Here is a 27,769-nt window from a genome sequence, read left to right as displayed (position 1 = left end):
ATTAGTAAAACTAAATGTAATGATTATAAATCACTGTATAAATAAATAGTTATGTGTTAGTTGTTAGTTAGTTATATGTATATAAATAATTTAGATATATTTAAAGTTCAATGATGGTCATATATTAATTTATCTATTGCCTGATATTTTTATGCAAAAATTGATTTTTAAAACATTTATTTTTACATCAATGTTCAATGACTACCAGCACTGAATTATACTATCCCTATATGTTCTTTAAAAAAGACAAAACGATTTTGCTAGAGATATTTAAAGAAAAAAAAGTATATGGCAACAAAATATTTGTAATTTTTTAGAAAGATTATGGGTTAATAATCTCCCTTGACAACATAAAAACTCATTTTATGACAGAAAGTTTCAATGTAAGTTGAAGGGAATTTCACTATTGTTTAGTTCAGAATAACAAATATGTTTGTTCCCTATGTCATAATAAATACGAGTCGGGTGTCGAACCTTTCCTAAAAAAAAAAAAAGAGAGAAAAAAAAAAAAAATAAATAAATATGAGATAGAAAAAATCCTAATAAAAAAATTGAAAATAAACTAATTCTTAATATAAATAGCCTTAGGGAGGGTGGAGAAAGATGCTAATAACGAATTTTAATCAGTAAATAAAACAAACTTTGGTAACCCTATATGTTACAAAGCAAATGTCGCTGAACCATGTCAAACTAATAATGTATACTTAATTATTGTTACATTAATGCGACAAAGTAAATTTGGTGATTTTGTTTTTTAAAATGTATAATAAAACAAATAAACAAAAAATGGAAAAATATTTGTCTAAAATGTTAAAATTATATTAAGATTTCCATTGCAGCTCTAGCATAATTACAGCTATTTCTCGAGATTTTGTAAAAAAACTTAACACATGAAATTGGACACTTTTGCATTTGGACCATTAACTACTGGTACATAAAAAGTTAATAATTCAAAAACTTGTCAAACCTGAAGTTGTGATGAAGTTGCAAGTTAGTTGTTGAGCAAGAAGACTGACTCATGGTGCCAATAATGTAAGGACTACAGACCCAAAAAAAAAAAAAAAATACATATTTATGCAAAATTTAATAATCTTAAATCTACCTCATAATAATGTAAATATCAATAAGAAGAACATATATTTTTCAGAATCCAAACTAAAAACAAGAGTTTCTGAAAATGTGGTAGGCTTAGTCATTCTTGCGCGAATATTTTATTTATCATAGATAAAGATGATAATTTAACAAAAATATTGTAGCCATGACACCCTTATTAATTGTTGGCCATAGAATCAGATGACCCTTACATAACCACAACCTTACAGATCGCAAGGTCTGCAAGGGGTAATTTACATTTTAAAACTAATGCTGAGCTCATATGTCACGTCAACTCTTTCTCATTAAATCAAATCAGGATTGGAACTTGAGTTCTCTGCATGACATATATCAACACCTTTTTGTATCTCAATTATAAATCAAAATGAGAAGAAAAATCAAATATTAGTTTCAACTCACCATTTCTGATACTTCACACTAAGGAAACCATTGAACACATCAGCAAGGGATGTGACGTGATGAAGATTGTCTAGTATTATAGCCGAGGGCAGTGCATTCACATTGGTGTTCTCACACTGGTCAGCAATGTTGGCCAGGTACTGTCTCAATTCTTTAGCTGATTTGTGGTCAACATTAAATGTAGCCACAGAGCCTGCTGTCAAGTCTCGACCAGATCTAAAAGTAAAACATGGAAAAAAATTAATTTATAAAAATTAAAATTAAATTATAGCTTTTGTATAGTGCTACTTTCATGCTTATAGCATGCTCAGAGCACCATGGTCCAATCTGAATTGTGGACCAATTGGGGGAGGGGTATCTGGGAGAAGGTTTTTCTGTGCTACTTTTGGGCGCTCAGTAAACACAACTCTGCTCGAGTCGGGTGTCGAACCTTGAGTCCCCTTCGTTGGAAGCCAAGCCAAGCAAAGAATACTTAGCCTCTCGACCACGCTTCCCACAATTATAGGCCTACATTAAATTATATTGCTATTAACCTGGTGGTGACACAGATAGGCTATACTACAGTCATCTAATACATAAATCTCAAATTAAAGTCCATTTCCAATGATAAAGAGAAAGTTCTATTAGAGCAAGGAGTGGGTTGCCTGAATCAGTTACAAAAAAACAACTAAGCAGATTTTAAGTCACTGATTACCAAGCATGACTAGACTGACACATGGATGCATGTAGTAACCTATTTAATTTATGAGATGTTAAGAGAGAGCAGAGAAAACCTCATAAAATTATGATTGTACCATTACCACCCAATACTTTCTCAGTGTGTCAATAATAATTTAATGCCCCTTATTCTTTTAATCTTAGAGTACTAGAGCTAGAAAGTTTAGCTGGTGTAGATAGGTTAATTATGTTCTAAATTTAGATAGAAATTTCATATAATAGAAACTTCTAAATTCAATCTAAATGCTGATAATAAAATAAAAAGCTGAGCATTTAGATAAGTAAAAATAAAATAAAACTTATTCTCTTAGTGAGCAGCTAATGAAGTGACCCTGGTTGTTTTATAATTAACATTTGAGGTGAGTATTTAAGTAAAAAACAAAAAAGGTGTAACTTATTCTCTTAGTGTGCAGCTAATGAAATGTCTCTGGGTGCATTACCTAAGTACAACATGCTCAGCCAGTTTCTGGGCCAGATATGTCTTTCCTGTTCCACTTGGTCCACACAGAATGATTCTTCTGTGCTCCAACAGTAGAGAGACGTAGCGCTGCATTATGGTTTTAGGAATCATTGTTTCAAAGGCTAGAGAGTCCACACATGACTGCTTTGTGCCTACAGATAAAAAAAAAGAAACAGATATCATCAGAAAAAAACAAGTTTGGCAGATTGAAAAAAAAAGAGAAACCTAATTAAGTTAATTTAGCTATTAAATCTTGTTTTTTTTTTAAAGTTAATCATAATTGTTTATTAAATGTGAACTTGACACACACACAAATGAATGTTACGAGGAAACAAAGATATTTTACAAAAATAAAAATAAGAATACTCCCCTGGGAGTTAACAGGATTAAGTAAGACAAAAATAGGGTATAATTAAACCCAAAATCTCTCATTATAACTTATCAATGGCATTCTCATTAAAATAACACCTCAATGAGAAAAAAAAAGTCAAAACTTAATAGAAATTGTAGCTGAAAATTGTATTTCTGGGTTGACTGATTGCAAACGGTCAGAGATTTAAGGACATTACTGTGCATTGGATCAGTATTTTGATTTAACGCTTCCTTAAAGATCTATTAGAGCATTTTACTAAAACACTAAATAAAAAAGAAAAATTAAAATAAACACAGCCTGATGTTCATATTAGGCTACAGTACTTAAAAGTTTTTCTTGTTTATTTATCTTATATAATACAGACGTTACTTCAAAAAAGAAGATGATTACGTCCTACGCGTTTGTTTGTAAAATGTTTTACATTTTGAATGTTCCTTCAGATTCTGAAGATATTACATCTTAGTCCAAATTCCCACAGGATGATGGGGAAAGGCAATGGGCAGGGTATGAACCCAGGATCATCTAGACACACAAATGAAAGTCCAGCTTGCATGAGCTGGCAGCAATCTATTGATTTTGAATGTTGTTTCTAATAGGAAATGTTACATTACATTTCTGTTTATCTGTTTCGGATTGTTTGGAATGAGTTAAGCTAAGCCCACTCCTAAAACTAGGTTTAGATATTGCATTAGCCTACCTTTAAGACATATCTCTATCTGTGTTGTGTCCCCTACTAGGTAACCGATGGGCAGCAACTCAGGCAGCTCTGAATCTTTGGTTCTTGTCACCTCACCTACCACATAGGAGTAGACACTTTCAGCGCTCAGTCCTAGGTTAGTCACTGGGTCAACACGTAAAACATATTCCTGGGGAAAGGAGAAAATACTTCCTACATCACAGTAAAATACTTTGATGACAATATTATGATAATTTATTGGAATTAAAAGAGTGTGTCATGTCAAAAGTTTCTGAAAAGTGTTTATAAAAAGGTTATTAATTTTCATTTTGCCCTCAGAATTTCCTTAGAAAAACTAAAATGTGTTTCTTGTCCATTCCATGTTAATATTAGACCATATGATGTATATATTAGTAATATGATGCTGGTTGTTTAAAAAACAATTGATCAAAGAAACAAGCCTAAAATTATCTAGTCTACAAAGATTTCAGAACTATATATCATCACATTAAACTATCATCAATCAAGAAAAAGAATTACTAACAGGCTACAGTTTTACCTGTTCTTAATTATTATCTTATAACTTGTTTGTAATTGATCTGAGCATTAACAACAAAGGACATAAAAAAAAATATTTATGAACATAAAAATTTTTTTTTTTAAATATCAGACATTCTGCGATAAGGTATATTGCTTTCAGAGACATTCTTGTCATTAAAAGCAACACACATAAGTATAATTTCCTAGTGATTCATGTTGTACATTCATTTGCTAAGTCACCTCTTAAATGTCTTTTTTAACAAGGCTTCAAGTAACAAAAACCCAGAGGCAAACAGTTTCGAGTTAATGTAGAGTAGATAGCGTCAACTTGAACTAGGTCATTGCTCACCTTGAACATTTTTCTTATCACATTGTCCAGCATGTCCCACTTGGTTTTTCCACTAACTGACAGTGCACCAATCAAAATTTCTGCTGGTTTCTATGCAAACAAATATTTAAAAGAAAAATCTCAAACATTATTAATAGCAAAAACAATAATGCTTAATTTCAGATTATTTTTTAACAAGGATTTATAAAAATGTATTAGCACCAGCCAGATAGAAAGAAAATGTCTCATACTCACATCTATGCCTGTCCGAGTGGGATCGGGATTTGAACCTAAGACCACTGATATAGTGACACGTTTTCCCTCTCTTTCATTGGCTGCAGTTTCAGCCAATAAAATATCTAGAAAAAAATTTAAATCAATGCAAATAGATTTTAATATTTCTAATCTCTGTTTTTTTTTAAAAATACAATTTTAAGCATGTGTCAAGAAAAAATGTAAAAGGCTGCTGAACTAAATATCAAACAGTCCTATTCATCTGGAAATTTGAAGAAAACAAAATTTGTTACCACCCTTTTTATTCTTTGTGTGTGAAGATTTAAAAAAAGAGCATTGACATAAATGGATCTTAAAATATAATATTTTTATTACTCTATTACCCTTTTTTTTTTATTGGAAAAAAAATAGCTATATATATATATATATATATATATATTTAAAAAAAAAACTTTATTAAAAAAAATTAATTTAGAGATTGAAATAATTGTATATGAAAATTAAAGCATTTGATTTTTTTGTCTTCTAAGATTCTTACAAGTTCATAATATTGTCACTTTTAATTTGAAACCACAGAAACCATATCTTTTAACCCTTAAAGTGCTGAGCTGTTTAACAATGAGTGCATACAAAATGGAATTACAATTCTGATGTTTAGAGGCTAATCTACCACAGGCGTTTTAAGGGTTAAAGAAAGCAACAGTCTACCCAGCTCTAATGGGTACCTGACACTAGTAAAGTAAAGGCGGTTGGTCATTGTGCTGGCCACATGACACTCTCATTAACCGTAGGACACAAAAACAGATGACCTTTACATTATCTGAAAGGGTAACTTTATTTTTATTATTTAAAAAAAAAAAAAATAATAATTAGACAGTGTGCAAGACAGAACATTAAATTCATCTTTTAAATAGTATTACTTTTCCATGACCTAAATACCAAAGAACTCCAAAATGTACATTAGTAAATAATTAGACTATTTAGTCCAGAGAAATAGCAATGCTAAACTGAGGTTTTAGAATTTTACCTAAACTACTGTGATCAGTCATGCTGAATGACCGGTCCAGTGAATCTGTACTGGTTCTAGAGTGGTGTGGAGACATTGAGCCATGGGACATGTTCAATGTCCGGGAAGACTGAGATGTGGACATCATTTTGTGTAACCGGTCATTGTCAGCTTTCAAGGCACTCATTTCATTCTGTGAAAGGACATTAAGACATAAAGACATATAGTTGCTTAAAGTTTAGGCTAATGTCATTCAGCTTTTTTAAAACTGTAATTTAAATTATAATAATCATTTAACTTCATCATGACATAAGGCTATGCATCCGATAATAAAGATTTCCTTCAGCAAGATAGGGGATGAGGGAAAGTGGTATATGAATGCTGTCAATTGTCACAACAGTTCAAAGCATATCTTACATGGCCATAAATTTAAAACAAGAAAATGTTTTTAAAATACTTTAAAAAAAAAACAACAACAAAGCTTATATCTAGCATAGTTCTATCAATTAGTTTGATCAGTCATGTAATTAAATTTGTAATAGATCTAGACTAACAATAAAAAGCATTTATAAAAATTTTGTTTAAAAGGGGCAACAACCTGAATTCGAACTCATGGTTCAAGCCTTCTCAAGCCAACACGGTAACCACTATGCTAGTGGAGAGCTTATCAACACAGAAGATTGTATAGTTATCATAACCACTACGCTAGTGGAGAGCCTATGAACACAGAAGGTTGTATAATTACCTATTGTTTCTATAGTCTTGACCTATTTTTCATGTTGTGTTCCCTAAGACTCAGACGACAACCTATAAAGGGGACTAATTTAGCTTATGCCACCACTTCAGTCCAGTACAATTTCTTTCCCTTGTTTGAGATACTTAACAAAGTAATTTATTTCCAATAGTTAATTAACTAATTGTTTTATTTTTTTTTATTGATTCTTTTGTTGTCAGGTAAAAGAAATAATTGTGCAAAGTTTCAGCTTGATCCAAGATTGGGTGTGGGAGAAATGATGTGTACAAACTTTTTACCAGACAGACAGACAAACCAACAGACATAGTGAGTTGATATAAAGGTTGTAAAAAAATGGTACAATAGTGCGAAAGTTAAAAAAAAAAGAATTGCATGAATATTCTATATATTTATTTTTAGCTGTTGGACTCAGAAGAAAAAGCTTTAATTCTAAAAGATAGAAACAGACTTTATTTGTTCCTGAAAAAAAAACATTGAAGCTGAAATAACTTTGTTACCTTTGTTTTAAAAAAATACTATGCTGAGAAAAGTAATATAAATAAATGTTATCACTGACCTTCATCTTGGTCATTGTTTCTCTGAGTTGCTCCAGCTGGTGAGCTGAGCTTAAAGCCTCAAGTCTGATATCTGTCAGCTTCATGTCTTTATCTCTCAGAGCTTGTTTGAGTGCATTCACATCATTGTCACACAGGCTGAAAGGAAAGATCAACATTTTGTACTGCTGTACATGTTTTGGATGTTCCTACAGATTTGAAGGTTATAGCCCAAACCTCCTGCTGGATGGTGGTAGGCGTGGTTCAAACTATGAATCATCAAGACCTTCAAGACAACAGATCAGAGTGCATACCACACAACCAGGAAGTTATGTAATGTCTTAAACTACATTTTATTCAAAACTTGTTCCGACCTTTTGGGCATAAAAGGTCGTAATAATGACTAGAGATACCATTTAAAAAAAAAACTAGAAATTTGTTTCCCTTGTGAACAAATGTAACTAAAATAGCAAATTGATATATGTGTTCACTACCGGTTTCTTTTATAGTAAATATGACCCTTTAGGCCATAATGTTCTTTAAAAATCCTGCCTTGAGAATAGATTATATCAACCAGAAGAAGCAGGATTTAGCCCTTAGCTTTTTAAGTTTCTGTTCTATTCTCCCTTATAAATCTTATGGATTTTCTAAAATTAACAGTTATAGCAAAATAAAAAGTTATTTTGAATGATCAAACGTTCATGAATATTGCTGCCAAATGAATTGTTTTCATAAATTAAAAGCTTAATGAAATGTTTAAAATTTTTCTATCAAGGAATCTTAACATTTTAATCTGTACACTACTGTTAAAGATGACTTATAGTTAAAGATCATCTACTACATGGTTCAGAAAAATAGTGGGGTACTTACGCTCCTGAAGAATGAGAACCTTTCATGGATGGGGCTCCAAGATGTCCCAGCTGCATAAGAGGAGAGTTGGGAGCAGAGGCGTTGGATCTCAAACTGTGAGAGTCTGGCTCCACATCAGATAATGATCCAGTTTTTCCTTTCTTGCGTGAAAATGCCTTGCTGAACGAACTCCTCAACTGAACAAAAGAGGTTTATTAAAATTTTTCAAATTAGTAATGATAAAATCTTAATGGTCTATTGAGTTTATTCAGAATATTAATTCTATCATGATATGACAGACAGGGATATTAGTTAGCATAGTTACATTGTGATGCCAAAGATGTGTCAATCTAATATATAAAAAGAAGAAATCTTGCCAATAGAAATAGACTAGGTGAGTAGTCTATATATTTCCAATGACCCAAAGTCCAAAGTACATGGAGGAATTTTTATGTAGATTAAAAAGCAACAGAATTCTATGAAATAAAACAGTTTGATTCTTCAAGTAGATATCATGAAAATATTGAACCTACACTCTGAACACAAAATATAACTAATTTCAATAATATATTGACAAACCAGACTGAACATGAAGCTTAAAACTTATTGATTTTCCTTGCATATAAATATATACCCTTTTTAAAATTGCTTCTCCAAAATACAGGAAAGAACTAGAATGTTCTATTAGAAAGACTGCATATTTTAAGTCTTTGCTATTCTTAGTTCTATTAGGAAATTAATGTTGTTTCTTAAAATGTAAACATATTGCTTACACAATAAAAACAACATTGACCTTGATGCTTTTTATTACATGTCAATTCTAATGAAGCTCAGTGGACGAGGGTCACTTACCCATCCTTTCTTTTTAGCTTGTTTGGCATTTCTCTTGTTTGCTTCACTGTCCGTGTGAGCAGACTGCTGACTGGTCATGCTGCAGGCACTGGACAGGCTGTTGATGCTGGACACACTGTCTGAGGACATCTGGCGAGCTATGCGTGCATCACCTGCTTTGCAGAAAGGTCAATTTAAATAAGTAAAGGTAATTCTGATGTGCCAAGAGTACTAGAAGAAGAATATACCGGTATTACATTGATTTCTTTGCATAATGTTAATGACCTGATTTAAAGGAGAAAAAAAAACTGAAATGGCAGACATGTTGTGTTCTGTCAATGAAAAAAAATTTGAAAATTGAAAATAACAACAACAAAAACGTATTGTAAACAACAGGAGAAACTCAAAGACCTTAATTGGGACTATGATGAAAGGAATGCAGGCCTATCAAAGCAAAGGTACATAAAAGTAAAAAAAAAAAAGTACTACTTTCAGACCCCTTGTGACAGTAAGGTGGCTAGCACAACTGCCTTTACCTTTACCAACTAGTATTGGTAAACTCAGGGGTGCCATTATAATCCCCGAGATTCAAAGTTAGTCTTCACTGGATTCGAACCCTGATTCCCCTTTGTTTGGAAGCCAAGCGCTTTACCACTAAGCCGACACATAGGTAATATTAATTCATCCAATAAAGAAAGTTAGTGTGTCCTATTGACTCAACCACCATTGCTTGATTTGTTAGTGGTTACAGATACTGAGTCGTTGAGGGCAGCGTCAATAATTTAGAGTGACAGACATTAAGAAGTGTGTACATATGTAAGCGCTCCTTTTGTCTTGAAAGACACCCAGACAGATCAGTGGTATAAATCGCTTCTCCTTGAATCCAAGTAGACTGCTGTGACTAGACAGGCCAATTTTGGAGCAGCGAATTTGGACACAGTTCTTGCTTGAAAATGAATCAGAGTGCTATCAGCAACAAGTATACACGTGGCAATATATGTAAAAATAAACAATAAAAAGGCGAGGAGTCCTCTTCAATGGGATGCGTGGCCGAGTGGCACCATTGGCTACCTATCAAGATGGCTGAAGTTCAAATCCTGACTTGATTCAAGTTGTGTTAGCTGAGCGCTTAAGGCAGCAAGAAACCTTCTAGATACCCACTCCACCAAACGGATCCACAAAAGAGATAGGAACAGGGCGCACTGAGCATGCTTATAAAAGGAAAGATGTAGACAATACAAAATTTGAAAAGTTCAAATGTCAGTCAAGGATGATGTCATATTTTTTCTTATCTATAAAGAGATTCTCAAAAAGAATGCACTCTTCAAATTTGAAAACAAAAACAAACTAGTTAATAGTCTCACCTGTCAGGTGGAGGTCCTTCATTGCAGGGGAAGTGTGTCTTCTTGAGGAGGTAGGACTCATCAGCGGCTCCTGCATGGTCATCTTACTCTGTCGCTTCAGAGCTTCAATGGTCATCCTCAACTCATGCAGCTCATTATCCTGAAGTGAAAAGGACAACGAAATAAGTGTCTTGTTATTACACATGTTTTTAAAAAGTCTGTTCACTAAGAATTAAGGCTGACTGTGCAGTATATAATTATATCAATATTCATTATTAGCTTTTTTTTTTTGTAAAATGTTTCACATGTTTCGGATGTTCCTTCCGCTGAATGACAGAGGATGGGAGCGGGCAGGGTTTGAACCCGTGACCGTTAAAAAGTTGTACGACAGTCCAGCGCACAAACCGCACGACCTGGAAGCATTATATGGGCTTATTGAACTAATGCAAGGTGTGAGTTTATGAAGTTATAACAACGCCGTATATGGTATAAAAATACCCACTGAAAAAAAAAGTTGCAAAATTCCTAAATGATATTTACAATTATAGGTTTTCAATCTGGTTTTCGAGGTCTCTATTTGCTGTCCCCCTTGTTAGCACGTTACTTCCTGGTCTGGGGGGGGTGGAGGTTCGCTTAAGACCAGTCGTTGTATTCTATAGCGATTGGTCACGGTCCACGGTCACGGTCCCCAGTTTAAGAAACACTGTTCTAACGTATCTCAGGCAGACGTCCCAACATTTATGACGCCATCAAATATGCAGTTAAACTCATACTCTCTACACCAATGGCCCGCCTATACTTATTTTCACGAGGTCAGGCCTATGAAATGAGTAAGCCATACTCTCTAAAATCTGTCTTGGATGTGCAACTTTTTTTTTTCCCTTTAGATCCCTAGATACCACATGCCAGCCAAAGTTCGAAAAAATAAAATTAATAAAACAAAATTTACAAAACGAAACCAAATAAAAAAATAATTCAAAAAATAAAAACTAAAGGTAAATTCTATTTTACTTTCGCGTGCAGTTCACCTTTTTTTAAAAAATTTTTCAACTCCAAAAATATTTTTAAAACTATAAATATGGTTTTCAGAACACAAATGTAGAGAAGGCGAAATTTGAGAAGTTCAAATCTCCCTCAAGGATGATGTCATATTTTATCTTATCTATGAAGAGATTTGTTTAAAAACAGAAACTCAACTTGTAAAAGAACTAAATATATGTGAAAATATAAATATGTTTTTGTGCGGAGCTGTAGCAAAAAAAAAAAAAATATACATATTAATATAAATACATACACATCTTTAAAAAATAAAATAATTTGATTTCATTTTGTTCCATTTTTATGCATACTTTAAATGTAAAACAAAAATCTAAAAAACATATAAATAAAATATCTTTTTTTGTGTGTGTTTGTTTTACTACTGTTTTCTCTCTTCTTCTTAAGTTTAAGCTACACTTTATATAATTTTAAAAACATTATTGTGTTTGTGGTGTCTGTCTGCAACGTTCAGAAAACAAAAATCATTAAATAGCCGAAAATTTCAGTAATTTGAAAGTCAGATGATGAAAATAGTTGTACATGTTATTCGGTCAAGTTACTTTAAGTCATGGTCACTGTTGCGGATTCCATCAAAACGTGACGTAATGGGCGACTAACTAGCAAGGGCCAACTACGAGTTTGGTAACACTAACTCCCTCAGTCATCTTATATTGATTAATATTTGTGTGTGTCATCTAAACGTCATAAACCTTTTATTATTTTTTTTTTCTGTCAAGATTTAAAAAAAGAAACAAATTAGAATTCGACTCAGTGTCTTGCAAGAAAACAGACAATGAACTACAAAGGCGAAAGTTATTTAAATTCTGAGCATCGCGTTTGATGAATTAATATTACATGATCTCGTGGCGCCCGAGTGCTCACCAAAATTCATATCGATGCCCTGTTTGTCTTGGCATTCATCTTACTGCCATCTCCCATGGCGCCAGGACTGAAACTCACAGTCGCCCCCCCCCCCCCCCCGTTAATACACCACGGTAAACAACGTAGCTTTGCATATCATCACAGAGTTTAGCAACATGCCAATGCAGAAACTTTTTTGTATGTTATTAAAAAATCATTTTCTAGGACAGGTGTTTCCAGGTTTTTTAAATCCATTTTTAGCCTCAGGTTCACACTTGGGAATGGATAGAACGCGAATGGTTCTCATTTGAATAAAAAAAAAGTACTTTAAAAAATATATAAAGCTTATCCAAGGGAAGAACTCCATATTTACAACCACGTCTATCAATAATGTATATTTTTTTTTCCATTTTGGAAATGAAAATAATTAATTACAAATAATTAATTAAGTGATTAGTTAGTTGTTTACATCAATTTATTTTTATTTACGTACAATAGATAATTGTGGAAAGTTTCAACTTGATCCGAGAATGGGTGTGGGAGAAATAGCGTGAACAACTATTTAAGGTTATTAACCCCGACATATTTAACCACAACTGTGAATAATGATTAAATTCCCTTCTTGGTATCAAAGAAAATAATTAACAACTAGTAATTAATTGATTAATTGTTTATTTTTTATTGATTCATGTATTGTCTACGCCAATGAATAATTTGCGTAAAGTTTCAGCTTGATCGGAGAAAGGGAGAAATAACGTATTAAAAAAATTCAAACAGACCGTAACCTGATGTAAGATTTGTAATAAATGATTAACTGCATTAGTAATCTAAATCGTTGTATACTATGGATTATTGCAATGTATTTTTTGGATAATAAAGTGGGAAAAAAAATAAAAAAAATGACAGATCCTTCCGAAAGAATCCCCAAAACTTCGTTTGTCTACAGCAAAGGACAATGGACAACCCAGTGATCGTCAAGTTTGGACAGTTTATGAACAATTTTAACGTGAACTGTTGTGTAAACCGTAAACTTATGTTAGTGTCTTATGTGTTGTTGGCAATGTCATGTCTTCAGTACTGAATAAAGATGTCTTTGTCCACCTTTAAGCACAACGGACGTTCAAGGACTTCAAGCTTGCAGACTAAAGAGATAGTCTAGGTACTACTTTTTTTTTTTTTGCTTCCGCCAAAGGGCGCTGGGTGGAAACAGGAAAGGGAACCCACAGTCAGGAAAGGGTATTTCCGTTACACACCGAGCTGAAATCGTTCACGTGAAACATGACGTCATGACCTGCTGGTGAGGGTTTCGAGAGTATTTATCGAAATAGAAAGGATTTATGAAGAAGAAAAAAAAACAACCCACCTATGATTACGTCAAGGAAGGTCTTGAAGTTGATAATTAAAATCAACAAATCTCATGTTTCGTTTAAGCTTTAAACAATTTTTAACCTTTTGATAAAATATGAGGTGAGATTTGAAGGAGAAAAAAAAAGGAGTTGGGTTATTTCTAAGCAATAAACACAAGAAACACACACACATGTATGCGTATTTGTAGAACTCAAGAGCTGTGGGTACAGCACTAATATACTAGAGTGTAACTAGAGCAGTGTTTCCCAAACTGTGTTCCCCAAATCCTAGTGTTTCGCGAGGCGTGAGTAGATGTTCCACGAACAACTGGAATAATTAATTAGAAGGCTTACACGTGTATTAATCACTGAAAGAAAAAAAAAAGCAAAGTGTTCCGCTAACTACTTAGAATGTGCGAAGTTTTTCCGTTAAGGAAAAAAGTTTGGGAAACACTTTAATGGAGTCTTTGTGGTCAGAAATGTCCCCCATGTGGTTTGCAAATGTGGCTATCAAGCATCCCAGCGTGGCTGGACATTAAATGCACTTGCATATATAAGTTAGACATCGTATTGTGTTACATTCATAGCAACGCTTCTACACCTTCGCGTTCTCCTACGTAGCAGGCGCACGTGATTTAAAGTCTCGCGCTAAAACAAAAAAAAAAGGTAATTTTGAAGCTTAGCGTCCCAAATTCATTCCCACCACTTTCCTTGTGGAAAATGTGGCCTTAGCAAGTCATTGGGCGAGTGTCACTTGAGGTACGTAACTCTAACCTGAAATTTCATGGTACTTGCATGTTAGAACAGACGCTGGAAAAGACCTAATTGTGGAACATCTTATCTTGTTCCGAGATTGGGTGTGAAAGAAATAACGTGTATAATGTCTGTTCAGGCTTGAGGGTTACAATATCTTCAAACCGAGGGGGCTCTGAGGCGAGTGGGGTTTGGGGCGGACGCCCTTTTCGCTACTCCAACAGGCCTCCTCTGTTTATTTTCATAGCCTGGCCAACAGCACAGCCAGATATTTCTTGCAACAAATTGTGTTGTCACTTGAAATGCGTAGAACGTAATTATCTTCTTTTTTTTTGAAGTAACGTCTGTAATATATAAGATAAGATGCCAACTAAAAAATGAGAATTACTTTCAAAGCATTAAAGAAAGTGTGTGTGTGTGTGTGGGGGGGAGTAATATGATATGTGATTAGTTTCAATTTGTGTGACATCTTTACAAACTCGTGGCACCTAGTTATATGGTTGTCCTTGACAACTATCATTTATACAATTAGCATCATAAAGACACTTATAGGTTGTCGGTGAACAGTAGTGTCATCACTTTTTGAGCTTTTGTTTAGTTCTATCCGATAGTGTAGAACGAGCTAAGTGCGAGGGCGTATTTTGAAGGAGTGCCTTATTTTATTTCAAGTATTTCACATTCCGGAAAGTTTTGTTTTATACAGGGGGAGTAATCAAACAGCTCATTGTTTGAACATAACGGACTTCATGCAAGGGGCATTAGTAAGTACAGTTCAGAAATGCTGGCAAGAATAGGTGAGAAAAAAACGTCAAGGTTTGGAAACGTCTTACATGGAGTGTCAAGATTTGGACACGTCTTACACGGAGCGTCAAGGTGTAGACACGTCTAACATGGAGCGTCAAGGTTTGGACACGTCTTTCATGGAGCGTCAAGGTTTGGACACGTCTTACATGAAACGTCAAGGTTTGGACACGTCTTACACGGAGCGTCAAGGTTTGGACACGTCTTACATGGAGCGTCAAGGTTTGGAAACGTCTTACATGGAGCGTCAAGGTGTAGACACGTCTAACATGGAGTGTCAATGTTTGGACACGTCTTACATGGAGCGTCAAGGTTTGGAAACGTCTTACATGGAGCGTCAAGATTTGGACACGTCTTACATGGAGTGTCAAGGTTTGGACACGTCTTACATGGAGCGTCAAGGTTTGGACACGTCTTACATGGAGCGTCAAGGTTTGGAAACGTCTTACATGGAGTGGTGAGATTTGGACACGTCTTACATGAAGTGTCAAGGTTTGGACACGTCTAACATGGAGCGTCAAGGTTTGGACACGTCTTACATGAAACGTAAAGGTTTGGACACGTCTTACAGTGAGTGGCAAGAAACCAATCAGAGCATTAGATTTGAAGCAACTGGTCAGCAGATCACCCAAGGTAGATGTTTTTTAAACCAGAATCTTGTAAAGGTCAAGTGACTTTATGAAACAGACAGATTTGTATTATTTTGAAAATTAAAATTCAACTGAGGCCACAGTCTAGTTAAGTTTATTACTGTGTTTCACAGTCATCCCCCTAAGGCCTAAATCAATAACAAAGTAATGTAATCCGATACATTTCAACAACGTTAGGGGAAATCTATATTCAGAACATAAGATTACAGCTTTTGGTAGTCAAAGAGTTAATAAAGTAATGTAAAAACAGCCAAAACACACATACATTGAAAACAATGGATACATTTTATAACCAATGGTTAGAAGCTAGACAAAGAGTACCGGAGCCAATGGGTGCATGCTGGTACCAAGCCAAAATATCCTTCATTATGTTTCAAGCCATCGAGATGTTATTTCGCTTAATTGGCGGAACCACGTGGCCACGGGTTAATTACAAGATTCAGTGAACAGTGGCAGGGTGGTGTGCAGGTAGAGCCAGTGGTTGGTTGGTGCAGTAGCGTGCATGCACTTTTTTTTTCCGGGTGACGAGATCGATAAATGATAGGGGAAAAAAATAATGGCGCTGTGCAGAAAAAAAAGAAGTGTGCGTGTGTGCGGGGTGCACTAGTAGTTTTGTTTGTTGTTGTTTTAATTAGATCTGGTTTCCTATTTTTAGCGCCTTATGAAAAGGAAATCTCCCCCTTGCTTTAGGCGCCCCTTGTGTATCTTGTTTCGCTACCCCATGGGGTACTGTACCCACACGTTGCCCTTGAAACGAGTTTTAATTAACTTTCTTATCATAGGCAGGGCTGGATATAAGTGGAAGGAATATAGAGGAAGAAAAGAGAGAGAGAGAGAGAGAGGGAGGGAGGGAGAGAACGGGGAGGGTAGGAATGAGTAAGAAGAATGTAGCAAAGAAAGAGGGAAAGTTAGGTAACGAGAGAGGAAGAGGAAGAATTAGGTAACGAGAGGAGAAGAATGAGAAATATTAAGAGAGAAGAAAGAAGGAAAGAGTGAGAAAGCGTTAGAAGAGAAATGATAGGAGGTATATAGTAGAGAAATGTTAGAGATAAGAGGTATATAGAAGAGAAATGTGAGTGATAAGAGAACTATGAAGAATGGTGAGATGTTAATGCCAGAAAGAAATTTCTTCGTTACAATAACTTCTTCATTAAATACAATTTTATTTTGGCTTTTCTGTAAAAAATAGAAATATTATTAAAATAAATAACGCTAAATTTATTCCTCTAATTTCGAATACGCTAAATATTTACAGAACACCGACGCTATAATCTATATCTACCATTTTTGCTAATAGCATAAGGTTTCCACAACTATGTTGTGCTTGTCTTGGGTCTAGTTCTGGGTTATCTCGCAGCGAAACCAAAACCAGTTCAGATGCAAGTTTTATGCCCAATAATTCCATCTTGTCAAAGTGTTCTCTCCCTTCCTCTGTATTCTTTTTTTTTTTGTGCTAAAGAATCTTATCACTTGGATCAGAGCAGATAGAGAAGTGAGAACGGACAAGGGAGATGATGATGAAAAGACAAAGAAAGTGGCAGAGAGAGAGAGAGAGAGAGAGAGAGAAAGAGAGAGACGAAAGCCGTCTGAAGAGTACTATACGACTGAATCCTTTCCCCGAGGCTGGGATCAAGTTGGGGGATCTCCAGGAGATACCAACACGAGATTAAAGTAGAAAATACTCAAAAACAAAGAACTAGAAACTCCTGGGTTTCTATTGGAGTGCTGAGGTGGCCACTGTTTGATCGGTAATTAGATGACAAGTGTTGGTGAAAAAAGGAGGCCCAGGGCAGGGGAGAGATAATCCTCCCACAGGCTAGGTATCTTTCACTAGATCTGGGTATTAGTAACAAAATTCATTTTAATGTTGAAAATCAGGCTATTGGTGCATCTGAATGTTCGTCCGTCCAAATTTAAAATTTCAAAAATTTTTCTGACTAAATGCACACCATTAAAAACACTGTTTCAAAAAATTATATATACTTTAATACTAATGTATTATGGTCAATAAGAAGCAGAGACTGAAATTGTCAAACTATTCTGTAATATCGTTAATCGTTAATGTATTTATCAAATACATAATTAAAACAACAACAACAGCAACAAACAAGACCTCTTAGATGTCACTTCTAATTATGGTATTACGAAAGAGTAGTTAAAATTTATTTTATTCTTCAATAAATATGGCCTCCTTCAGTCGCTTAACGACTATGGATCATATTATCTTATCTTCAATAATACATGGAAATGAGATAAATGCCTGGGCATTAGCTGTGGTCGGAACGATGTCGATTCTTAAGTATATTCATCTACATATTGTATGTAACCTAGCAGTGTTCATTTGTATGACGTAATGTCTGAGTACGAAAAATAAAAACACGCAGGGGCTGACCACGAGTTTATCTGTATAACACAAACCGCATCAACTATCTTGTTTTGTTTTCAAGTTGCTACTTTCCGAGGGAAGGTTAAAAGGAAGAACAAAAACACACAGTTTCTATGAGTTCATACCCCCCCCCCCAAAAAAAAAAAACAAAAAAACAACCAAGTCTAACAGTACCTATGAGAAAAAAAAAAGGGTTTAGGAAAAAATAAAAGGATAGAGTCAGATTCAAAGAGCTGATTTGGGACAAAACTTGACAGGATCAGGATTAGACATGCTTTAGACAAGAGTAGTTAGGGTTAGGGGTAGGTTAAGAGATGCTAGGATAACAGCAGACCAAAAAAAACTGATTTTGTGGAAGCTTGAACCTTAAATGCAAGACTATCAGTGAATCTAACACTGTGAAACTGTGCCCGTGTTGAAATAAGGATTGGATCTAGTTAAGTGCACAGTGGTGATCCTGTCAACACAGTGCGTCACTGTAAATTAACTGTGTCTCTAAGCTTTCAACACTGGCGCATGCCAGGGACTGATCCGGATCACAAAGACATTGGTGAAATACTTAGAGCAAAAAAACAGCAACAACAACATTAATAGATAGGGTCAACAGAAGGGGGAAGAACAAGCTGAGTGGATTGGTTGCTGGTTTGAACCAAGAATGGATTGGTGCAGTGTTTCCCAAACTGTTTCCTTAAAGGAACAGTTCGCACATTCTGAGTATTTAGAGGAACATTTTGCTTTTTTTTTTTTTGAGAGAGATTAATTCACATGGTGGCCTACTAGTTAATTATTCCAGTAGTTCGAGGAACACCTACTCAGGCCTCGCGAAACACAGACTTGAGAAACACTGGATTAGTGGGCTGATGGTTGTCAGGGAGACAAAAAGTCTGAAAACAATAGACGAAGTGGCGACAGACAAACCGAGACAAAAGATTAGACTAAAAACAGAATTACAGTCAGTTAGGTCGGTGGGGAGATGGGGCAGGCAGGTCTATAGTTCAGGTTGTCATTAATAGAGGTAGGTAACACAAATGGAGTTCGAAGTTTTAGTGAGGAAACAAACGATGAATAAACATGACACGTGACATCCATCACTAAGCTGCAGAGGTTCTTAAGAGAAGAAGGTGAAGAGAATATGGTGAAACATGGATAAGCTCCATGAAGGACTCACACCAGAGCAAGATCTAAAACTCTTGGAGACGCTGTGTCTTGTGAAGATAAATCTAAACCAAGGTAAAACTCAAATAACCAAACAAGTTAACACAGGTAAAAGGGCCAACAATTCAGAAATTAACCCTTTAGACGCGTGTGGTAGTCTAGCCTTTAAACACTAGAATTGTAATTCCATTTTATATGCACACATGTAAAAAAAAAAGCTCAGCACTTTAAGGGTTAATCGACGCTGATGAACGCTGTCGAACAAGAAGTTTAATACGAAATGAAGGGAACCACCGAAACCCGCTAAGTTAAATATCTACTCCAGAAACTAAAGCCGAACTTTCTCTCTAAAGCTGCCAAGAGTATTCTCTGTTTACTTTTATTTCACTTAATACTAGTATTGTTTTTAATAGTCGCGTCACTGTCTCTTAAGTCAAAAAATTTACCCTTTCGACGAAACAAATTTATGTTTTCGTCCTAATCGTGTCCGCACGTTATCCTGGGTAACGACGCGGGCCCAGAAGACACTACTGAATTTTAAAGGTTCTTTGTGGAAGATCTGAATAATCAAGTCAGATGCAGGGGCGTAGCTAGGAATTTACCATCATTTGGGGGGGGGGGCTGGGAGGCTTGACATTTTTGGAGGCTCCCTGCATTTTGCTTAATATTTCATATTTAAAGTAAAAAACACTCATTTTGGAGCCCCCCTCAAGTAAGGGTCCGGTGGGATTTTAAAATTCCCCCCTCCTCTCCCACCCTAGCTACACCACTGGTCAGACGTCACACTGATACCTCGTTGCTGCTAGGCGAAGGGTCCGTTTGAGAGTTCTGTGGTTCAAGTCGTCCTCAGAGCTTATCTATTTCATCCTATTTTCTTTCCTTTGTACTTTAGTGCTGCTATTATTATGTCATGTTGATAGGTAGGCAGACAGGTAGGTAGACAGGTAGGTAGGTAAGTACGCAGTTGACAGGTAGGTAGACAGGTAGGTAGGTAAGTACGCAGTTGATAGGTAGGCAGACAGGTAGGTAGGTAAGTACGCAGTTGATAGGTAGGCAGACAGGTAGGTAGACATAATTGATCTACTCACCGGCAGGTTTGCCTTATGCTCTGCATTGGTCGTCAGAGACTGGAGGCGTGCTGTCATGTTGGACAATGACTGTTCAAAGGCGGAGACAACATGGGCCTGAAATGGAAAAAAAATAAATTGAGCTAATTAGATCTAGAGAACTCTAGTTGACTTCATTCACACTCAGTTTTTAACATAAAGAATACAAACAACACTGAAAACAGCCAAGATAAATGGCTCTATCTGTAGGTTTCTCTGATGTGGCTTTAAAAGTGTATTTAGCGTTGTCTGTGAACGTGTTGTCTGCACTATTATTTGAAAAGTAAAAGTGCTGCCAACTCTGATATGTTTTGGCTAAACTTGTCCAAGGCTATTCTATTATCAACGAAAGATCTAAGCTTTTATACATGTGTGTGTGAGTGTGTGTGTGTGTGAGAGAGAGAATATTCTTTATATTATTGCCAAACTATTTTTTATATATATATTTTTTTTTTGGCTTTTTAAAAAAATCTCATTTGGACTTAAAAATCTTCTTATTTTTTTTTTTTAAATCTGGTTCGAATGGCCTAAAAAAAAGTAGAACCATCAGGTTTGATAGGCTGATGATATTGATAATATAAATCATGACATGCTGGGGTAAGCACGATGCCGCTGTCAATGAGAATAACGGATCCCAGAAAGACACAATCTGACTTGGTAACGATGAACTAACGACATCTAGACATTCGTACAAAAACATTATTTTTAAGAGAAAATGGCTTGGGGAGAAAGGGGGGAAAATCATTTCATTTTCACCTCAAAACTCCAACGTCGCCAGAATTAAAGATAGGATCGGCGCCCCCCTGCAGGTAGACTAGAAGTTAAACGTGAGTCATTGGAATTTGGGGGGGGGGTGTTGTTGCGTGTTGTGATTTTTATTGTATTTATTTTGTCTCACTTTTCCGTTGTTGTTAATGTCCTCATTTGACTTTGTAAAGGGTGCTGATGAGATGACAAATTATACAAGAAAATTGTAGTGGCAACAAAGTGAAAATGTTAGCATCCTAAGAAGTTAAAGATTAGAAGGATAGAGAGTAGGAATAAATAAATGGGGAAAAAAGAAAGTTCAGAAGTAAAGAGAGAAGGAATGCAGTAATGAAAAAAGAATGATTATAAGGATAGAGAGAAGGAATGAAGCAATAGAAAAATGAAAGATGACTAGATAGAGAAGGAAAGGGATGAAGGAAAAAAAAGGTAAGTTGTCGAACACAACACTTGTGTGATAGTACTAGCTGTGGGGGACACAGGTAAACGTTAAGACTGGTAAACATCAAGAGGTAAACAAGAAGAAAAGGTAACTGTAGACCAAGAGGTAAACACAGTCGCGAAGTTCTTTAGTAGGTTGGCAACCTGTTTGTGTGTGTGTGTGTACACAATGATGGGGGTTGGCTGGTGCTTATGGTGAGAAAGTGAGTGAGAGTAAATGGCTGAGAGAGAGAGAGAGAGAGTGAGAGAGAGAGTGAGAGAGAGAGTGAGAGAGAGAGAGTGAGAGAGAGAGAGAGTGAGAGAGAGAGTGAGAGAGTGAGAGAGAGAGTGAGAGAGAGAGAGAGAGAGTGAGAGAGAGAGAGTGAGAGAGAGTGAGAGAAAGAGAGAGAGAGAGAAAGCCTGAATGAGTGAAAGAGATTTGAGTTGTAAGAGAATGTATGTGAGAGTGTGTGGGAGTATCTAGATGAAAGAGTAAGTACAAATAAGAGTGGGGGGCTGTAATGCATTAAGTGAGATTGAGTTAATTATTCAATAGAGAGAGAGAGAGAGAGAGAGAGAGTAAAAGAATGATTGATTTAGTGATTGAGTGTTTAATGTCAGAGAATGGGGGGGGGGGGTTATGACTGACTGCTACTGTTGACAGGGTCTCTTACGTTGATATAAATACATGTTTTATTCATTTGCTCTAAAACTGTTGTTTAACCCTAGCCAACTAATTGCACTCAAATGCAACGTAAAAGGAAGGGGGGTGTGGTGTGGTTGCTAGTTTCGAGCTTCTCACTCATTGATGGAGTCTTTTATTCCAAGTATATCAAGGTTCCGTGCTCCCATATTGGTCCTGGTCTCTGGATGTTCCTTTAACATCTCCAACAGCATGTACGGTAACAAAAAATGTAAGCGCCTTATTTGCCCTGCTTTTTTTTTTATTGTATGTGGTTTATTCAGGTTATAGTTTCACTAACACACAAGACAAACAGATTAACGCATCCACGTCCGGACCATATAATACTATTGAGCAGTCAAGGTTATTGAGAAATTGTATATAGTTCATGATCATTTACAATTTACACTGTTCATTGTAATATACCGACAGGGTTCAAACAGGTTTGCACGCTGGACTGTCGTTTGAATTTATCGATGGTCCCGGGTTCAAGCCCCGCCCGCTCCCATCCCCCGTCGGCCTGCGGGAGGTTTGGACTAGGAAGTAAACTACTTTAACTTTGAAGGAACATCCGAAACATGTCAAACATTTTACAAAACATTAAAACAGGAGTTCATGTATTAGAAAAATTTAGTAGTTTCATTTGTTTATTTTAAAACCGAAAGGTCGGCATATTTCACAATTATAGATTATTATGTCAATTTGCAATATGGCGGCACTACACAAATAGAAGTAGCCATTTTTTTTATCCAGCTTCTTACTTGTACAAAAAGGGTTTAATTTCTCATGCATAAAAATTATTATAGCATTTCTAAATAAACGATTAACTGTCTAGTAAACTCTCAAGTAAAAGTATGACAGCCAACTGCTTGTTAGACAATAAATGTAATACACAATTTAGCATAACAAATCCTCGTAGTTGCAGGAAAAGATCAGCAACGAGGCCTTTCCGAACAGTAGTTGCTGCTCCTTGAAGTGGCGAATGAACTATTTTGGTGGCCCTTGATTAACCCCGTTTGGTACAGCAATGCTTGGTTTGCCTCCCCCTGCCTTTTCTAACATCACATTCATTTTAGCATCAGCAGCAAGGAATCAAGCGTTTCGATTTGTTTCCTTTTTTTTCCCCTTCATTTCACCTTTCAATGCGAGTCTAAGTTTTCTCATAGAAAATATTTAAAGGCGCGAACTACTTCCTTCAGTCAACACCTGAAAATGTTACTTCCCCTGCCCTAGGCTTTTGTTCATTTCTTTTTTTGTTTCTTTTCAGCATCAATGAATTGACAGCAAAGAGATTCTTATAAGCTATGATGTTACCTCTTGCATACGTTTGCCTCTGTTATATCAAGAAACATTGTCAGGACAGGCTTTGAAATATATTTAAGCACAATTTTTTTATACCCCATCGTTTTAAAAGGTATGAGATTATCAAAAGCATTTTTTCTTTTCAATGATTTATTTTGCATATAAAGGCCTATATATCCTTACGTATCCCATACAAAGAAACTGCCTTTATATATGTAAAGACATTTTATATGGAAAACGGACGGCTAGTGAATTTGTGTATATATATTCGTAAAATACTGATTTAATGTATCTATACATAAAGAATTCTCAGCAACTGCCGTACGGATTCGCCTGAAATTTCGTATACAGGTTTCTTTTACCACTCAGGTGCTTGATGAGAAACAATTTTGACAGATTCACAGCCTGTGAAACACCGCAAGCTTTCTAACCCTAACCTTTGTATTTTATTTTCGCAGTCTATTTATAAAACATAAATACAAATGTTTGATAACATAAAATCCACTTCCGTTTTTTTTTTTACATTTCAAGCATATTTTTCTTTTTCTTTAAAATAGGAAATAGCTACATGCATGCGTGTCTACTAAGTTTATAAAAAGAAAATGAAATCAATAATTCTTTAGTGCGTAACTAGCCATTGTGGGCACTTTAAAAAGTTGACTATCAAAACCAGGCGAGAGGGACTAAAGTAATTCTATAATTCACAAGCACAAATGATGTATGAATATATGCGCAGTGGGGGCATTATAAAACGGGGTTGTTCCAATTCAAATCAAGGGTTTAACAAAAAAGGGGGAGGGGGTCCAGAGAAAGAGAAGGGAAGAGAGGAGAGAGAGAGGAGAAAGAGAGAGAGAGGAGAGAGTGAGAGAGAGGTTAGTTCCATTCAACGTCATACATTCTACAATGCTGAGTCTTAGTGAACACAACATGAACAAAAAGGACGAGGCTATAGAAACAATACGATCTTCAAATGCTCTCCACAAGTAGAGTGGTTACCGTGTTGGCTTGAGAATCCTGAGAAGGCTTGAGTCATGAGTTTGAATTCAGGTTGTCCCCCCCCCCCCAATGTATGTCTTTTTCTGTTAGTCTAGATTTATTACCAATTTAATTATATGACTGATCCACACTAATTCATAGGCTTAATATACGCTTTGTTTAAAAATATATTTTCAATGTTTATCTTGTGTAAATAGTATAAATGTTGGAATTGTTTATAAATTCGTTAGATGAACAAAACTTTTATTTCTCTATTAAATCGTAGTGTGGTATCCTGCCTTTGTCATCTGTGTGTTCTACTGTCTGTCTAGTTCTGGACGATGAGTTCTGCTCGGAAAGAAACGTTGTTTTTTATTTGGTCCCTGGGTCTTGACCTTTCCCGAATCGATAGTTTTAGAGACAAGAGCCTCTGAGGGTGTTATTGTTTACTGTCAAGCGTTATTTATTTCGTGTGATGCTAGTTGTTGTTTGGTTGTGTTGTATTTGTTGTTTGGTTGTATTGTATTTGTTGTTTGGTTGGGTTGTATTTGTTGTTTGGTTGGGTTGTATTTATTGTTTGGTTGTGTTGTATTTGTTGTTTGGTTGGGTTGTATTTGTTGTTTGGTTGTGTTGTATTTGTTGTTTGGTTGTGTTATATTTGTTGTTTGGTTGTATTTGTTGCGTTTTTTGCTTATGTCGTGTGTTGTCTGTTGTTTATTCATGAGTGTGCTCATGTTTGTATGCAATCCTGATATGGTGTTTGGTGTGTTCCTATTTGCCATGTGTGTCTTTTTTTTAATATATAAAATTGTTTCTTGTATTGTCGTGTTGTGTTTGTGTTGTGTTGTTGGTCTGTTTGTCGGTGGTAGAGAAGTTGAGAGGAGATGATCAAGTATTTTATTAAAAAGGAAACACAATCTAAAAATATGTGATGTGAAAAAAAAGGGAGCTTAATTAAGGGGAAGAACTACACATTTATAGTCCCCCCCTCTCTCTCTCTCTCTCTCTCTCATAGACACACACACATATGATTTACTTTTCTTTTTCGGTATCAAAAAAAATATATCCATTACCACGATTTAATTAACTAATTGTTTAATTATTTGATTGATTCCTGATTTGTTAGGAACTATGAGAGAAAAAAATATGTCAATTATCAACTTGATCCTAGAATGGGAAGTAGGAGAACTAATGTGTACATCATTTGTACCAGAGAGTGAGTTGATAGAAGCTTGTGTTAAACAAATACTTAGTACATGCCCAAGCACTTGCCTACATATTAGACAAACAAACATCGCAAGCGTGTAACCAAACGCTTTGCAATGCCCCGTGAGGCCCCCCCCCCTCCCCATGTCAATATATTCAATCGGTGATAGATATGTAGACTGTGTGTACATCTTGTGAACATGGCTACCTATAAGGTAGGTCGTGTCAAAGTCATGTATACATCTCGTCTCGCGGTGCTGACTCAGGTAGGAAGCTTAACAAATAAGCAGAGTCTGTACTCTGACTCTTGACTCGAAGTTTCTGTTTCTATGTGTTTGCGTGTTCATAAATAGAGAAGAATGCTGGTTACAGCAACAGGGATACACATGAATATTGACAGACTAAAAAAAAAAAAGTCCGTTGTTTAGCGGTGATACAGGAGAAGTCCTTGGATACTGTGCAACTACGAAAGTTTCGATACTCTTTTTGGTTGGAAAATTTTGATGGCTGGAACTGGTGATAGAAAGTTTCAATAGTTCAAAAAGTTTTGATATTTCGGAAGTTAAGATTGTTTGCAAGTTTTGACTGTTCGGAGCTTTTAATAGTTCAAAAAGTTTTGATTGTTCAAAAAGTTTTGATAGTTCAAAAAGATTTGATAGTTCAAAAAGATTTGATAGTTCAAAAAGATTTGATAGTTCAAAAAGTTTTGATAGTTTGGAAGTTTTGATTATTCGGAGTTTTTGATATAGAAATTTTTGATAGTTTTCTACGGGACGGATATGACCCCGAAACATACATTTTTAGCAATGATATACAATGAGGTGTGAAGGCCATTCTTGAAAATGTATCATATTAAACTGCCATACTTGAAAGAAGAAAATCCGGATCAAATAGACGTGGATCTTTCGGACTCCCGATACTGCAACTGGCTACGAATTTTAGCCTTAATTTTGCCCCTTCTTGTTTCCTCCTTCATTGTCTTCGAGTTACAAGATCAAGAGTGTGCATATTAGAAATAAATTGCAAATGTATAGCCTATTTCAGAATCGTTGTCTTGGTTTTATCTTGCAGAATAAAACACTGAAAACGCCGGGCGAACTATTTGGTTATCTACAGTAATTTTGTTTTAAAGCTAGAGAACGCTGCCAATTCTCAGATTTTATGCTAAAAGCATGGTTGGGCTTATTAGAGAGTTAGCTACAAAACGTTATCCCGTCGTTAAGTCTATTGTCTCAAAGTTGCAGCTCTAGTCCAACCCTCTGGGCTTCTCGCCAGGTCACGTTAATGCAAGGTCAATCGATCTCATGTGCTGAACCATAAAAAGAAAAAAATGTTTCCATAGACACAACGGCCCCGTGGGACTTGGAGAGCACGACTCTGGCCAAAACTTTATGGCCGGATACGCGGTAAATGTTTGTTGTTATTGCAGTATAGGCCAAGAAAGAAACATTTCACAGGTCAGCAATAGAGTTAATGCGTGGGGACGTAAAAGAGATTACAGTGTGCAAGGTGAGCAAGATTAAACACACTGATGGAAGCATATGATTTTAGTCATGGGCGTAACCAGAAATTTCTTAACGTTAGGTAGGTTACGCTGGGTAGGGCACGTATCCCGTATGGGAGACGAACGTATGCCAAAGGCAGTCTTTTTTTGGTGAGCTAAAAGATGGTCGACGTAACAAAAGCGCCCCACGGAAACGCTTCAAAGACCAGCTTAGGCGTCAACTTTCCTTAGCTGACATAGAAGAGAGCACCTGGTTGCTGGAGGTCACTCTCAAAGGCCGCGGGATACACATTTGAGACCAAAAGAAAAGCTGCTGCCGAGGACAAACGCAGACGGCGAAAAGAAAATCTAAATCCACCACCTGCGGACAATGGTTATGCTTGCCCTGAATGTGGGAAAATATGTAGGTCACAGCTGGGACTGCGCAGCCACGGGAAATACTGCATTCCTCACTGATCTTCGGACTCGAAGACTAGCCTTATTATTATTATTGTTATTATTAGGTAGGTTGTAAAATATATTTGGTTCTTTGTTTGAACACACACACATATACACACGTAAAGAAAGCTCATTACAGCTAGTCCGTTTAGTTTTTTACTTTTATTTTGGAGGTAAGTCTTTTGTGCCCTAGATTAGGTTCTTTCTGTTGCTATTGTACTGGCA

The 27,769-nt window shown here is 35.9% G+C and overlaps 1 protein-coding gene across 10 annotated transcripts in view; it reads right to left on the bottom strand.

The window, feature by feature from the left end:
* The window catches only part of LOC106061977 (neuron navigator 3-like), a 474,243-nt gene that overhangs the window by 9,939 nt on the left and 436,535 nt on the right, over positions 1 to 27,769 (bottom strand). For 9 of the 10 annotated variants that reach the window (XM_056032697.1, XM_056032701.1, XM_056032700.1 and 6 more), the window contains 12 exons: positions 20,235 to 20,330; positions 10,178 to 10,316; positions 8,835 to 8,989; positions 8,004 to 8,179; positions 7,157 to 7,292; positions 5,868 to 6,039; positions 4,862 to 4,965; positions 4,628 to 4,717; positions 3,760 to 3,928; positions 2,670 to 2,841; positions 1,513 to 1,728; positions 968 to 1,039 (listed from right to left, as the gene is read on the bottom strand). In XM_056032697.1, coding sequence (XP_055888672.1) covers positions 968 to 1,039; positions 1,513 to 1,728; positions 2,670 to 2,841; positions 3,760 to 3,928; positions 4,628 to 4,717; positions 4,862 to 4,965; positions 5,868 to 6,039; positions 7,157 to 7,292; positions 8,004 to 8,179; positions 8,835 to 8,989; positions 10,178 to 10,316; positions 20,235 to 20,330 — 1,697 coding nt within the window. The remainder of the gene's footprint in view (positions 1 to 967; positions 1,040 to 1,512; positions 1,729 to 2,669; positions 2,842 to 3,759; positions 3,929 to 4,627; positions 4,718 to 4,861; positions 4,966 to 5,867; positions 6,040 to 7,156; positions 7,293 to 8,003; positions 8,180 to 8,834; positions 8,990 to 10,177; positions 10,317 to 20,234; positions 20,331 to 27,769) is intronic. The other variant, XM_056032698.1, reaches the window with a different exon arrangement.

The sequence above is a fragment of the Biomphalaria glabrata genome, chromosome 6, assembly GCF_947242115.1.
Source record: "Biomphalaria glabrata chromosome 6, xgBioGlab47.1, whole genome shotgun sequence".
NCBI classification, from domain to species: Eukaryota; Metazoa; Mollusca; class Gastropoda; family Planorbidae; genus Biomphalaria; species Biomphalaria glabrata.
This window is presented reverse-complemented; position numbering and strand designations above follow the sequence as displayed.